General features: G+C 36.9%; 1 protein-coding gene across 1 annotated transcript; it reads right to left on the bottom strand.

Annotated features, from left to right (window-relative positions):
• Positions 1-3,992: 3,992 nt before the first annotated feature.
• LOC145221708 (putative adhesion G protein-coupled receptor E4P) lies at positions 3,993-8,933 on the bottom strand. Its single transcript, XM_080088051.1, has 5 exons — positions 8,879-8,933; positions 5,600-6,321; positions 5,311-5,536; positions 4,706-5,176; positions 3,993-4,609 (listed from the first exon to the last, which is right to left on the bottom strand). The coding sequence occupies exons 1-5, from the start codon at positions 8,931-8,933 to the stop codon at positions 4,395-4,397; spliced, it is 1,689 nt and encodes a 562-aa protein (XP_079944177.1). The 3' UTR covers positions 3,993-4,394.
• Between the last annotated feature and the right edge of the window lie 7,761 nt (positions 8,934-16,694).

Below are 16,694 nucleotides of genomic sequence, written 5' to 3'. Positions count from 1 at the left end.
CAATTAGTGCCTTAAATATCTCACCTTCTTTCAGATTTTCCCTGCCACTTTCTTCTGAGTTTGCATTAACCCCGCTTTTCGATTTAAACTTTCATCTCCTTCCGCGTTTGTTTCACATCCGCCTACGCACGAGAACATCTATAAGCTTGTAAAGTACTTCCTGGAAATGTCATAATCTATGACGCAGTACGGCAGGAAGACGACAACGTTCTATAACCTTTAAGATGAAGCTGTACATGAACTCCATGTTTGAAATATTGTTTCTGTTTTCTGCATAACATCGACTAAACAAACTGTAACTTGAAACCCGCACGACGTCCAATTAAAACTGAAAACAGTTTACACAGACAATATATCACTTGTGAATAAAGCCGAAACTGAAGTTTGCCAAGCACGAGGAAGAGACAGATGCAGACTTCGATGCACTGAAGCAGGGTTGGAATCTACTAAGTACTGCCGGCCGCATAAATTGCTCAACATTTCAGGCCGGCGAAATATTTTTCTATTTTTAAATTCCGTTTTGAAAAGGCCCAAAGCACATAAGTGCTTTCATATTTAATAAGCGGTTTTATATTTCAACGTTTTTGATGCTACAGCTATATGTTTTCCACAAAACAAGGCATCTGGTTTTTCACTTATTTCGACAAATAAGAAGAGTTTGTCCATTCTTTCTGACACATTCTAGCTTTATCAATAATCAATTTAATTATTCTTCTTTTTTCTAAGAGTAAATTTTAACTGACAATATAATAATGCAACAATTTGTACAGTAAGGTAATAGCTCCAAAATCAATTCAAAACTAACATCACCTGTCAAATGATTTGTTACTGCAACCAGAGGCAAAGAATGGCTGTTACGTCATTGAATTGAATGGGGATATGGAGGCCACAATAAATAAACAAGCGGGCCGCAGGTTCCCCACCCGTGCACTAAAGACTACGCTAGATCGATGTAGCGGATGCCTACCAGAATCTATCATACGATATAGTGGGAATAAATTCGCTATATTGCTCATTTCAGTGATTGATGCTTCATGTAGCTACTGAGGGGAACACCACAATCAAGGATATCCTGACTATGAAATTGGAAACAACCCAACCCACCAGCGTAAAGATCTTGGAACATTTTAACGAATCCTCTGTTGGGTACTCCAATAAAATGCCTTTGTCAGAAAAACATGAAATCCTTTCACAAAAGAATCACATTCCAAAAAGCAAACATTGCGATAAATGATGCAGCATATAACTGTTACGTCACGGTATGATCGGATTCTGAGTGCAGTTTACACGGCGCCTTTGGCAAAAATTTGACGCTGCAAATGTTCAAAGTGATTGCTAACCAAGACACAGCAGATTTACACAAGTTCACTGCTTTAAGACGACAAGGTAATGGGATACGTTGATAACGTGAAAAATCGAAAGAGTCAGTGACTAGCCGGAATTCAATCTCGGCTGTGTTTCGACTTGTACACAATTACTACGGTGGCGACGAGAAACATGAAGACAGCTGATTCTGTGGTGTAATATGCAACAACACAATAACTTAGAGGATTTGTTACATGTGACATCATAACCTGCCATCTAGCAACAAAACTATTATTTTGATTTCAATTAGCAGTATTTAAAGCACTATTTATTGGCAACAAGACAGTTCACATCAAAACATCAAAACACAGACCTCTTTACATTACTTTTTTTTCACGGGGTTCGAACCCAGGAACCTCCCGGGGACGAATCCCGATCAGTTTTTTTATCTCTGTATATGGGGCAGGACCTCTTTACATTACGCCGGAATATCGTACTTCGTTGACCGCGTGCGTCACCTGGTGTCAGATTATATGTTGTAATGTTTACCACAATTGAAGCTGTGAGGTAATGTTCGTTAACATTTGTCCTTGTCACTATGTGGTATCGTTATGTTGGTAATCACATAGTTATTTGTTTATTTTAACAAATTTCGATGTATTTCAAAATGCTAACTACGTCTTTTATCGCGAAATCAACTAGCAAATATACGATTTGCAAAAGGGGTTTATAATATCATGTGTTTCATGGTTTATGTGTTTGTCTTCTTAAATTGTAAACAGCGCTTACTGCATACGCCTAAATTAATACAATTTGTCCGCAGCCTAATGCTAAAATAAAATAAAAACTAGTTACGTTCACATTTTTTACAGAAGTGTCCCCAAAACGTGTTCGTTACATATTGCAGTTATTCTATAAACCCGTATGGAAGTACTGTTACCATTTTTCGCAAAAATATAGTTTACCACAAAAAAAGTTTTAGATTGACAACTATCACTTTAAAGTTCCTTGATCCTGTCTAATTAAACTGTACAAAGATGAAATCAATACAGTCACATGTTTATTAGTACATTACATAAACCCTATAGTACATTACATAAACCCTATGATTGTTGTGATATAATGGAACAAGCGTTGGTGGTTGCAAAATATATCTTAACATTTGTTGTAGTATCAGCGTAACGCAGTAACACAATATAATAAGCACAAACGTGCAAATAATGCATGTATGGATACGACGAAAAATCGTAACAAAATACGATGAAACAGCTCACGTGGCAGAAAAACACAAGCATAAGCTTCGCAATAAATTAATATAGTGATATACCAATATCAATAAATTTATAATTATTTTGGTAATTAGGTGTGGGGAAATGTTGCTAAATTTCACTAGTACTGTGAAAATTCCGTAAAGGTAAAATATCACCTGTGAAGGAAGACAACACCTGAGTGCCGCCAAGCATTAGGAACTGTAAGATAAACGACTTCGCGGCTTTCAACCTTCTTCTCTGTTCCGCATCCTTTTCAAATTCAACACCAATTTTGTCAAATTTTGAAGATGAAGTTGACGAGATTCAAAGATTTTTTTTAAATTATTCGTGTTTGTCACTAAGCGTCACGTTTGTAATATCTAACATAGTATAGTTTTCCGTGCGGTGGTATTGGGGCGTGGCTGTCGTGTAGTGGTATTTTTACAATTTTGTCTTAAACTCTGTGCAGAGCTAAATGCACGTCCTATTCGTTCCGTAAGTTGTTAACCATGTGTCTGATATCGTTGGATTTTGATTTGGATTTTTGTGGGATTATTATGTGTACTCGTGTTCTGGCTTTGTTTTTTTGTTTCTTATTGTGATGAATTGTTCAGTTTATCTGAGAAAATGATGACAAACCTAATGTTACTGGTTGCGTCTTTAACCTTTCTGAGGGGCACTTCAAATGCAACTACAGATTGCAGTCTTTCTTCTAAACCAAACTAGTTGGGTTGTGCGACAGGAAGAGCTGTGGTTGGCACGGAACAATGATAAGTTCAGTCAATATTTGCACTCCTAGTTGCAGGGAAGATACACCTATAGTCACACACGTTTAATGCAATATGTAACGTAAAACAATGCAGTATGCCAGTTACTAGCAGCTAGTACAGCTGTTAGCAGATCACAAGAGTTGAAAGACATTTGTCACGATATTAATGTAATGTTTATAGGTAGCCTATCGACACGACACAAACAGCGCATGCAAGGATGATTCCTGTGCTATTGCAAACGAATTCCAAAATTTTTTACGTATACTGAAGCCGTTCAACAGGTGGACAAGAGGAACTAGAAATGTTTTGTCTTTACCTGCGAATCAACTCGTTAACAATTACCATGAAATAGCAGCTCAAAATACATGCAACTGTACACGCCAGAGATAATAGCAAAATAAGAAAATAAAACACAACCGTGGTAAAATGGTGGCATTGTTTGGAAAATTCTATATTTATCCTTTCAAAGATGGAAATAATTTACCCATTTGCTTGTTTATAGCATCACCAGTGGTTAAATACATAATGCTTTAGTAAAAAGAAATGAGTACTGCATAAAGAAGTGAAAGAGTCAACAGAACCACTGCCATCACATGCATATTTTTTCACTCAAGCAAAATATCGCGAGTATTGCGTGTCTGGCCCGTGTATCAAAGTTTCGAGCAGCTTAATGTTATCAAATTGCGACTGGTTTTATCATCTAGCGACATAATTTGCTTGGTTAATGAAAAGTTATGCATGATATGGCAGTGGTGCTGTGGATTTTTTAAGTTCTTTATGAACAGAAAACAATACTTTGCTTTGATTGTTAATATTTGCTCTTGCAAGTATCAAACAAAGATTTTGATTTGTGACCCAAACGAGATAAGCCAACAACTGTGTTACATCATTCTTATGTACTACTCTTATGTTTTAGGAGCTTTTGTCGAACTAAGTGCGAATAGTCTAGAAACAACACTAATGTCAAAATAGTTTAACAAGAAGCATCATTGTTTAAAAAAGTAAAGACAGATTTTTACAAATACAGGAAAATTAAGAATAACCAGAACAATCAAAACATTCAAGAAAACTAGTTATTCAAACTTTCAACCCCTTCTCCGTTTTGTGGATTTGCAGTAACCTGCTGCTCTGACCCGATACCAGCACTGCACATGCGCAAGAGGAATTCCTGTCTGATGTCGTCATCCATGACGCAATACAGCAGAAACACCACGATTCCCTGCGACCCGTTCACCAAGCTGTGGATGTGCATGAACACCTCGTTCGAAATATCGTTCCCGATTCCTGAAAAAAGGCGATATGGGTTTGTTGAATCCAACCACGTGTTTAAAAACTAATCAATCTAACTCCAAAACAGCATTTGTTTAAATACGAACTTACCTGTGAAGAAAGCCAAAGCCCAAGTTCCACCGAGCATCAGAAAAAGTAGAAGAAAGGACTTCGCTGCTCTCAACGCATCTCCTGTGCCTGGATCTTCTCCTCTGTTCCGCATCTTTTTTGAGTTTAGCATCACATGTGTTGTTTTCAAGACTATCACGAAGTTGATGAGAAGGACGAGAGCAAGAGGAGCGACCACAGTTGTGTAGAAGATTGAAGTACCAGGTGCCAACCAGCATCTGTCGTACTTGAGAATCGGAATAAACTCGTTACATTGCTCATACATTGGTTGGTTGTTCATGTAGATATCAAGGGATAATCCCGCAGCCAGAGATAATCCCACTATAAAAGCGGGAACGATCCAACCAATCAGCAAAAAGATTTTTAGACGTTTCGATGATTCCTGAGTTCGGAACTCGACTGGAAACGAAGTCGCCATGAAGAGTCGAATTCCTTCCACCAGGAACCACATTCCTAAAACAAACATTGCGTTGAATACCAAACGGTTATCACAAAATAGCTGCTTCGTCGAGTATGTTCAGTCGACATTTACGCATAGTGCCATTGACAAATTTTTAATGCCTAAAATGACCTAGTTTTCTACTCACCTGAAGACAGCAACAGATATTGATTGACAGCTGTCACCATCACACAAGCAACCTCATTTAAGACAGCAAAATCATGTGATATGTTGATAACATGGAAAAGCAGAAGAGCCAGTGACAAGCTTATTTGAACCGGAACCCGATCTCCGCTGCGTTTCGATTTGTAGAGGATTATTATGGCGGCGACCAGAAACATGATAGATGCTGATTCCGTGGTGTAAGATGTAATCTGAAAACAAATATTTATGGCTTGTGATAGCATGTTTGTTAAACTAGTCGGCTGAATGTTTACCTTGATGCTATTTGGTATTTTGGTGGATTGGACCGCCAGTAGAACGGTGAAAAGAGTGAGATGGCTGCACTTGCAAGTGACGTTGCCTGTTACGTCATCGGTGATTGTGACACAACCACGATTCGAGTACTTCTTTTCAACTCTGTCGAAGAAGAGACAGATTGGTTCCAGTTTGTTGATCATCAGGTTTGGCTCGTGTTTCTTTTGGGCTATGATTTCCGTGCAGAAAACCTTTGGCGACGTTGGGAGTCCAATGAAAGTTACATTTCCGGGAAGTTGATCAGTTACTTGATCGGTAGATGATCGTTTGCGGCGTGAGCTCAGGAAGCTATCTGCGTTCCAACCAACTATAGCGATATAGGTAGTGTTTAAGGTAGCTATGTACTGTGTTGTGGTGAGAGAACCGGATTCGGTGGTTTGAGTCTGTGCAGTTACTGTTGTGTTGATCTTGAAGACAAACACTGCAACCACGAGTCGTCTAACCCCGTTTGTTTGTAACGTGAAGTCGATTTGAGTTGACTCAAGTTGTAGGTTTGAATTGTATTCTGTTTTGTTTTGGTTTACTAGTTCTATGCATAATTGAGAGTTGCCATGATTTTCCTCGGTTTTATTTCCAGGTATAATTTTTCTTGCTCTGTTCAGCAGTAAACTTTCAATCGATTCCAAGTCTTTTGCACTTCCAGGATTCAAGTTTGCTGCTTGTTCGTTTAACTTAGGAATATCTTTAAAATATTGATCTTTGAATGTTGGTTAAAAAGCAAAATGCATAAAGTTGTTTTCAGTTTTACCACTTCCATTATCAGTTATTCAAATTTTTAGCAAGAAGATACAAGCCAAAATCTAAGTGTAAAACGTTACAGAGTTTTAACGGTATCTATTGCTATCGTGAGCAGTGGCGGCTCGTGCCTAAAATTTGTGGGGGTGCTGCCCCCACAAATTTTAGCCTTTACTGAACATATATAAGTTGGCAATATATTGAAAAGCTACATTTCTAGTTTTTCCAGCCACTTGTTTTGTGTAGAAAAACAAGTAATACAACTCCTAACTGGCAACTCCATTGTGACGTAATTTTTGTTACGCAATAATGTACACGAGTGTAAACAGCAGACGGCATCATTTGTGTATTTTGTATACTTGCACAGCGACGGGCCAAACACAATAACGTTCAGTAATAATGTGAAAAACAAAAACAAACGTGGCACAGTTCGAAACGAAGCGGTTGTAAATACGACAAACACAACAGGAATATAGAAAAAATAGATATAAATGAGTCGAAAAAGGTCGACGTATTTCAGTTCGACAACAAAAATTGTCATGTTTCATTTAAGTAAATTTAGTCACAGTCAGCGTTTTCAACATATTCTATGACACTTCACAGATTATTGTCACACAAAAAACTAGCCAAACAGCTTTTTATTGGTATCATAACTAACAAATTTAACAACCACATTACATTGGTTTCAGAACTTGTTCATTTAAACATCTTTCTTAAATTTTTGTGTACAGACTATTAATTGTATTTTAGTTTCTTAACTGCTATAATTGCTGCTTGCTGGCAAATAGCTCATAATTCCTTTTGCAAAACGCCTTCAAGCTTTAAAATTTACAACACTCTCACTTAAATTTAAACCATATTTTTAAATCTTGTGCTTCCTTTTTCCAACCAAAATGAATGAAGTTATAGTTTGGCCATGATAATTGATAGCTTTTTCCTTAATCCCAAATGATAACTAAGAAACTGTTTTTCTATTTAGTACTAGCACTGCAAGTGCAAGTCTTTTGGAAATATTGGTGTTCCTCAGAAAAATTGGCATCTTTTTCAGTGTTAAAAAGAACTGTTTTGCCTTTGAAGGAATCATGGAAAGAGCAAAAAGGATTTTTCATCCTAGTAATTTAACTTGTCAAAACATCATCTCTAGATTAATTATTTTCAAAGTAATCACAAACATCAGATCTACAGAAACATTTTCATTTGAGTAACTAGCTTTTCTTTGTCAACAATAGGATGTGCTTGGTGTCACTACTATCTTGTCTGTAGAATGTTCATTCTTAAGAAACACTTCCTGTGAAGCAATTTAGCAGCTACTGTTTAGACAAACAGTACATGTCCATTATATCAATACACATGATTGCACTTGACTGCAAATACTGTCCACATGGTGTGTTAAGAAATCCACACTTTAAATTGCCTTCACTCTTTTTTTGTCTTCATTTCAAAATTCCTGTTGCTTGCAGTTGTTTGTTCAGCATTTGATATTGCCTGAATTTCAGTGAGGCATTTAACTTCACAGTCAGAAATTTAATTTTTCTTTGGTAGCATTATAGGAACTAAAACTGAGTATTTCTTGTTGTTGCTTATTCCTGCATGACATTGGAGTAGCAGATATTTTGTCCCATACTTTCACAAATCTTTTTAATTCAGTTATTTATTATAAAGCTTAATTGTGACTTTCAAAAGGTGTTAGATGACCATTTTTTTTTTCTTTTTCAAGGTGTTAGATACACTTTTTTAATTCAATGATAACTGTAAAAACTGAAACTCACTTACAGTCATCTTAAAAAGTCACGACTAACAGTCAAACAATAAATTTAATGATAGCAAAATAATTATTTAACTGCACTCACTGTCGAACTTAAAAACACAGTACACGGGTTTGGCTTTGGAGCTCACTGACGCGAAGCAGACCACACAACTAGCGCTACGTCACGGGAGGGGCTGCGCGAGCCACAGCCCCCTCTCGCCTATTTCGCCCGGCATGTAGCTTTTCCAAGTGCGCATGCGCACAACTGAAAACGTCATGAAACGTCACGAAACTGGAGCTGCAGCTCCGCCATAGATAACTTATCATTATTTTGATTTTTTTTTACATTTTTTTAAATAATACAAAATTTTTACTAATTTTATTTTAATAAAATGCCAATTAATGCCATAAAAGTTATTCTTAGTATACACTGATCAAACATAAAAACTATATATAAAGATTGTTTAGTACAACAACTTGGAATAGGAATGTCAAGTAAAAATACTGGGGGTGCTGCAGCTCCGCAGCCCCCTCGCACGAGCCGCCCCTGATCGTGAGGTAAATAGTAAAATCCCCAGCGGGAAAGCAACTTGATGCCTCACAACAAACAGATACAAGCAATTAGTCGGTGATGAAACGCTAGCTGATTGGAGGGAGACGAGTTGATTTACACTCAAATATAGGCTTGTACCGTTTTAGTGGAAATTCGTATCGTTGTATTACAATGTTCAACAGCGATTATTCTGACGATACATACATGCATTGGCATCAGCATTAGCATAGTGGAAACTTAATGCAGGAACGAAACACATAAGTAAGGTTTTGAAAATTTCACATATTTTTTCTCTAAAACCCTGATGAATGAAATGTACCATGCTTTTCGTGCAGTGGAGAATGTCATCTTGTGTCTAAACGAGAGAGTTTAGAGAAATCCGCCTTATTTATGTTTGTATCTGTTTTTTCCATCTCTGTCGTTTACTGGAGTTCGAACAAACAAAATTGTACATGTAGGAAATACGTGATGAACGCATGGATAGGGGGGGATTTTTCTCCATTGTTAATTAATGCAGATTTCAGGCAACAGAATTGAACAGAAAAAAAATGCTTTTAATGTTGATATCGTAGTTTTACCTGATTGAACAGTTGTTGTCACTAGATCTTCTGTCGATGTCTGTATTTCCATTGTTGTTGTTTTGTGTTGGTTATCTGTTGTATCTGCAAAAGTTATAAAATTGTGAAACATGGTTTGAAAAATCATTAAACAATGATGAAAACACATTAATAAAAAAATCCAAACTAAACTTACTGCAATAGTGGGAAAGGTTGAGACATTGTGTTGGATAAGAGTGTAGGTATGCTGCTGCTGGAAACGAAAAATCAGCAGGAATACCTTGGTACATTAATAGGATATTTTCAAGCTGGCAATATTACTCATATGTTTTACTTTCAAAAGAATGCAAACGATACGTAGTTAACTTTGATGGTCATTTTCACACCTACTTACATGCTTCATAGTGTTTGATGAGAATCTCGACTTTTTGTTGAACTGTGAAATATGTATTATATTATATAACTTATGTGTACTTTATGTTTTCAACAAAGATTATTCACAAATGTACATACAATTGTAATGAGCGCGTACGCACGTTGTTATTTTCTTTGTTTTATTCCTGCACCGGTAATAATTAATGTTTCATAAGTTTGTTACTTTATTTTCACAGTTGTTTTCCTAATGATTTTTTACACTCTTTGTTTTAATGTACCTTGTTTTCACAATGTTGTTAATATTTGTTTATAATTTGATAATATTTACCACGCACACTTTTCATATGTTTACCACTCACACTTTTATTTAACGTTATATTTGTTTGTATTTGCGTTTTCACGTTATGTATTCACACGTTTTAATGTACCGCTACATTCGCTTCCTTTATCAATTGTCTCGCACCAATGATTTGGACGTCGACGTGTCGCACCTGTGCGTTGTAATTGGACGCAGAGATCAGGTGACTTTGTGCCTGCCGTGCTTCGTTTTAGATTTGAGGCAGTTCTCGCTTGGGCCTCGTGTGGTACGCAGTGTTGTGACTTGTAAGTGCAGTGGAAAAACGTGGTAGCGCTGGATTTTGTATTGTATCGTATTGTGTTGAAACGTTGAAAGGCGCTCGTTATTTAGTGTTATCGCCTTTTATATATTTTATTAAACTTGTTTTAGTTGAGGCCCTGTTCGGTGTGACCATCTCAACTTTGGTTTTAGCGGTAAGCCGTTAGTGCAGGGTGACCTGGTTTTTACCAAGTTAGGGGCGGTGATCCCGCTATATTTGTGGTCAGGGTTGGGTAAGCTAGTTTTATTCAGTAAAAGATAACTTTCTCGCCTTTCCCCAAAATCTTAGGCCAAATTCGGGATCCGGTTACACAATTTTATACGATTTGTATAACATTGCTGCCAGCTGTTACACCACAGTTGATACGGTGAACCCCTTGTAGTGAAACACACTCGGTAACATTCGAATGTAGTAAGACAATAATTTAGGAGAGCTATTATTAAAACTACTTTAACGTTTAACATACCTGTTGTAGTCTGATAGATAAATTGCATTTTCACTTTCAGTTTTCCTGGAGAATCACTTGAAGAAGGTATTTCTGTCATGCAACACTTTACCCCGACACATCCGGATTCTACGACAAACAAGGTTTACTTTTGCCGGAGAAAATGCTTTGAAAAATACAACTACTAATTATTTTGTTATGTTGCTGTAAGTAAATTCAATGCCTACCTGATGTGTTGAGACGAGTGATACTGGCATCATTCCCTGCAAAACACACAATATGTCATCTACAATATTTTCTGTTTCGAATCACAATAAGCGCAGTATAACAAACATAGAATATTATTTATAGTACGAGAATAATTTTTTGTCAAGTGCTGTTTGCAACTAATACAACAAAATCTTTCGACTTGCAGAGCTACCACCCGCCAACAACATTTTGATTGCATCGAAACATACTTCCCAAATACATAGCGGACATGCACCACATGTAAATTAAGCAAATGCCTTAGGCACCTTTTCGATCAACGTTTTGTACTTACACGAGCCTCTAAACCCATCAAAGACCGGTAGTGTCTCTTGGTAGGGCGCAAACACTGGAAATAATACATTAACTTACGTTACGAAACCAATATTCAGTAATTCTAAAATTGGTTAGTTTTAGACGCTATAGTAGGAACTTTCTTATTTGGTTTCGGATATTTTCCTATATTTGGTAAAAGTGTCTGCTGCAAGTCTTCATGACATAATGTTTAAGACAATACTTTATTTCACAATAGATATTCTCAACACCACCTAATCAATTTCTTCCATTGAACCTCTTTAATACTACCAGCAAGCGAGTAAGACCACTAACCCATATTTAACAGCTTGAAAAGAGTATTGTTCGTGGTTTAAACACAATGTGATTAACAAAAAGAAAAAAAGCAAAGTTACAATGCAAAAGCTGGATTGAGATTTACAACAAGATTATCACTTTAAAACATTTGTATGTTGACAGGAACGGTATAAAAACTAAAATGATACAACAGAAACTACTATTTTTCATGACAAACTTACCGCATGTGCTGTTGTTTTTGGAATAATACTGACAACGAAACACCGTGCAGTTTCGCGGACCTAGATCTGAAAATGAGAACAACAAATTCGGAAATCACTACAGTCTGAATTGGGCGATTGTCACAATATGACAATTGACTTTATACTCCAATACAAACAATAAACAATGCCATCAACTCAGAAAATTTGGTTTCGAAAAAAGGTCCTATTTTAACAAAATGTTTGCTACTAATGCAAAATATTCGTTTGAATCTTGTAAAGGCGTGTGTTTTTACTGTATAACTTACTTAATTTAACTTTGATTATTTCCAATGCCCCTTAATTGTATCAAATAGTTTTACCACTAAAAGCCTATTGCACTTCTATCTGATAAAAACTTGACTTCCATCTAAACAAAATTAAAAACATTTCTGACTTTTCCAAATAACATTTGACTGACCGCAATATTCTTGTGGATATTGTTGATAAGTTTCACGAAGCAACATGCCGACGAACATCAGCAGTTCAACAAGATGAGCTTTTTTGTGAGTCAGCTCCATATTGAACAAAAACCGCATACGCTATACTAAACCCCTGTTACTTTAACTAAAACCTAAACCACACGCAAGTGGTTTCTTGCAACGAAAAACTTTTGGCAAAATCTGTTCTGATCGACTTGAAACAAATGTCAAATTACCATACGTTTATCTGTGTGCATTTCTTGCATGTCACCTTTGTAGATAGCCTTCATATGTTTACTGTTCCGTTTCGTCATGAATTACTGCAAGCTTAGTGACGTGTGGCTATTATGCCTTTTCTGCGTATTTAGCAGAACAAAATACAACCGATTTTTTTTTTGTCTTCGTAACTTGTTATAATTGTTATAATTGACACATCAATATTAAAACACCTTAACGTCAGAAATGCAGGTGCTACATTGTCTATTATCTATCGCAAAAGAATGTGGGTACAAAATGCCAACAAAAGAAACACTTGTTTTCAAAAGCAATGCACATGCGGTTTAATGCCGTGTTTTATGTTTTTGCTTTTTCTTTACGAGTACTAATTTTTTTCTCACCGATGTTATCCGTTTCTGGTGACAACTGACATTTCAATTGACTTTACAAAACCACATCATTCGTATCTTATCGAAAAAAATCTTTTGTTATGTTTTTAAATACTCAATATTTTTGTGACAAAATCGATCCACTGGTGTCCGATTTGCAGAAGGACTTGAGGGTGTCAAATTTGAGTTCTTGGTTTGTTTCTTTACAACACTTAGCCCTACTACTCGGCACGGGAAATTGTCAATTTTGGGACTTGCAATCAAACGAATATCGACCTTGCTTTTGTTATTATACTGTGCAAGCCATTTCTGGTAATTCGGTTTTAGCTAAGTATTGTGATTGAGATTCGGTGCTCGGCTTAGGCACGTTTATTCAAGTTTTATACCCTAGTTTAATGGGCGATGGCAGAAATTTATCCAGGGGGGTCACTATATCATGTATTTATGTACACATGGCATAATATATATGCCGTGGATTCGCGTCAACAATGAAACAACCCCGCAACTGTGAACCATTTTGTCCGTTTAAAAAACAAAAAAACGGCGGAGGCTATGGAAACAACACCAGATACGTAAACAACGCAGACATCGTCAAAGTCGCTTGTTTAGACATTTGATTTGACTTTCTCAACTACCTTTCTTAGAGCATGATCGTTTTTAGTCATCACATTTTTCGAGAAAATGTTGTAATTTTGCGGTACTTTGTAATTCCAGGGGGTCAAGTGCCCCCTCTTACCCCTACGTTGCGTCGCCAATGCCTAGTTTTATATCCTATACTTCTTGCGTTCGCAAGCTAGCTGTTCACAAAAGTACCGCTAAAGTGGGCATTCAAGCAGACTACAGTTGTTCCACAAACCGGGATGAAACACCTGATGCAGGGTTGCCGCCATATAACTGTTGTGACAAGCTATATTGGATTACTATAGGATTACTATGTTGGCGACCAAAAGATGATTCCGTGACGTGATATGCAACAACGCATCAAATAGGAGGATTTGTCACACGCAACAACATAACATGACACTTAACAAAACTGGAATGTTTTGATTTAAATTGATCTGATCATGGAAAATGATGTATAAATGCAATATGCACTCTTCGAATTCTTTAAACTTAAGGGTTTTAATAATTAAAGATGTGGAAAAAAAATAAACCCGAAAGTACTATTTATTGACAACAAGGCAGTTTAAGCATTTACCCACAGATCTTTTTACATAATACCTGAATATTGTTCTTCGTTGACCGCGTTCGTCACTTGGTTTCAGTTTATATGTTTACATTTTTACCACAATTGGGGCTGTAAGGTAAAGTTAGTTAACATTTGTTCTGGCCACTGTCTGCTGTCGTTGTGTTGGGAACCTCGTCTTTTTTTCGTTTTTTAAACGCATTCGGTGCCTCGTATTTCAGAATACTCACTACGTTTTTTAGCAAAATCCATTCGTTGATATACAATTTGCAAAAGGAGTGTATAATGTCATTGGGTTTAGGCATGTTACCCTTGATAGATTGTAAACAGCACTTACTGCATACGCCTAAATGATTAGAATTTGTCCGCAGCCTAATACTCTGCATAGAAATCCAAAAAAAGCGTCCACAACTTCATCACGCGATAAAATGTAACAGCACAAAAATCAGAAACTAAACACAAGCAAGTTTTGCAATAAATGAATACATCAGATACCAACAGGAATAACGTTAATACGATTTTTTGGTAATTAGGTTTGAGTTGAAATGTTGCGAGATTTTCAAATACCCCAAATTTAGTGAAACGTAAAACGCTAAAGGAAAACATTGCGTTCAAAATTTTGTTCCGAATTCCTGCAAAAATATTGGGTTTCAAATTGTAACCATCGCACCGTAGAGATAAAAAGTACAGTAAAATTACTGTAAAGGTAAAATATCACCCGGAAAGGAAGCCAACACCCGAGTGCCGCCGAGAATAGGATAAACGACTTCGCGGCTCTCAACCTTCTCCTCAGTTCCGCATCCTCTTTAAGCAATTATTCGTGTTTGTCACCTTGCGTCAGGTTTGTAATATCTAACTAGCATAGTTCACCGTGTGGTGGATTTAGGGCGTGGTTGTCGTGCGGTGGTATTTGTACTATGCTAGGACTTAAACTCGGTATAGTGTTAAATGCAGACTCTAATCGTTCCGTAAGTTGTTGACCGTCTATATCGTTGGTTTTTGATTTGCACTTGCCTTTTAGTGGGACTGGTATGTATGATTTGGTGCTGGCTCTGTTATTTTGTTCCCCTATATGATGGATTGGTCAGTTTATCGGAGAAATAGACGACAAACCTAATTTTACTAGTTGCGTCTTCAACCTTTCGGGAGGTTACCTCGAATGCCACTATGGATTGCAGTGTTTTTCCTAAACATATCTAGTTGGGTTTTGCCACAGGAAGAGCTGTGGTTGCCACGGAACAAGTTCTGTCAATATTTCCTCTCCAACCTTCCAAGGAACATACAGCTGCAGCCACACGCGTTTATTGTTACATTATGTCAAGTAAAACAATGCAATGTGCTAATACAACTGTCAGTAGATCACAGGAGTTGAATGACATTTGTCATGGTAGCCTTTCGACACGACACAAACAGCGCATGTGAAGATGATTCCTGTGCTATTGCCAACGAATTCCAAAAAATGTTACGTATGCTGAAGCCAAGAGGAACTAGAAATGTTGTGTCATTACCTGCGAATCAACTCGGTAACAACTACCATGTAATAGCAGCTCAAAATACATGTAACTCTACACGTCAGAGATAATAGCAAAATAAGAAAATATAACACAACAGTGGTAAAATGGTGGCATTGTGTGGAAGATTATTATTTATCCTTTTAAAACTTGAAATAGTTTAACCATTTGCTTTTTACCGCATTACCAGTGGCTAAACACACAAATGTAAAAAGAACTATTTCAAAAAAAAAGAAATATTTCAAAAAAATGTCTGCTGAAACATTACCATTACATGCATATTTGTTTTATCCAAGCAAAATGTCGCTTGTAGAGCCGTGTTTAAAAGTTTCGATAGCCCTAATGTGATAATATTGCAACATGGTTTTATCATATAGCCACAACACACGAAATACAATGCTTTAATTGTTACTATTTTCACTTGCAAGGATCAAATGTAAACCAAACAAATATTTTGGTTTGCGACTAGCTCCAAACGAGATTGGCCGGAAACTGTGTTACAACACTCCTATGTACACGTCAAGCATTTAAGATGCAGAACGGTCGTTAAAATGCATAAAATGGCGACTTTATACCTATAGTGTGACCCGCAGCTCATGCACAAAGCTTGGTTAAATAACTTTTTAAGAGAACTAAATGCGAAAAATTGTAGAAAAAACACTAACGTCATTATTGTTTAAAAAGCAACATAATTGTTTAAAGAAACTAAAGACAGATTTCTACAAAAACAGGGAAATTGAGAATAACAAGAACAATCAAAACATTCACGAAAACTAGTTGTTTGAACTTTCACCCCCTTCTCCGTGTAAACTTTGACCTCCGCTAGCTTTTGAACTTTTGACTCTTTGTTGATTTGCAGTAACCTGCTGCTCCGTTCCGATACCAGCATTGCGCAAGCGCAACAGGAATTCCTGTCTGATGTTGTCATCCATGACGCAGTACAGCAGAAACACCACGATTCCCTGAGACCCGTTCACTAAGCTGTGCATGTACATGAACACCTCGTTCGAAATCTCGTTTCTGATTCCTGAAAAATACGATATGGGTTTGTTAAATCCAAACCACGTGGTAAAAAATTAATCAGTCTAACTCTTTAAATGTATGTAAATACAAACTTACCTGTGAAGAAAGCCAAAGCCCAAGTTCCACCGAGCATCAGAAACAGTAGGAAAAAAGATTTCGCTGCTCTCAACGCATCTCCTGTGTCTGGATCTTCTCCTCTGTTG

The sequence above is a fragment of the Phallusia mammillata genome, chromosome 1 (genome assembly GCF_965637545.1).
Source record: "Phallusia mammillata chromosome 1, kaPhaMamm4.hap1.1, whole genome shotgun sequence".
Classification (NCBI taxonomy): domain Eukaryota; kingdom Metazoa; phylum Chordata; class Ascidiacea; order Phlebobranchia; family Ascidiidae; genus Phallusia; species Phallusia mammillata.
The sequence above is the reverse complement of the archived record's forward strand: the minus strand, read 5'-3'. Positions and strand labels throughout refer to the sequence as shown.

What these genes read in the sequence shown, in the direction of transcription:
- LOC145221708 (XM_080088051.1), bottom strand. Translation starts at nt 8,933, where the DNA reads ATGTGTTTCGTTCCTGCATTAAGTTTCCACTATGCTAATGCTGATGCC. An exon ending in TAATGCTGATGCCAATGCAT is followed by an intron (nt 6,322 to 8,878) that starts GTATGTATCGTC and finishes AATATTTTAAAG; the next exon opens with ATATTCCTAAGTTAAACGAA. An exon ending in GGCTTTGGCTTTCTTCACAG is followed by an intron (nt 4,610 to 4,705) that starts GTAAGTTCGTAT and finishes GCCTTTTTTCAG; the next exon opens with GAATCGGGAACGATATTTCG.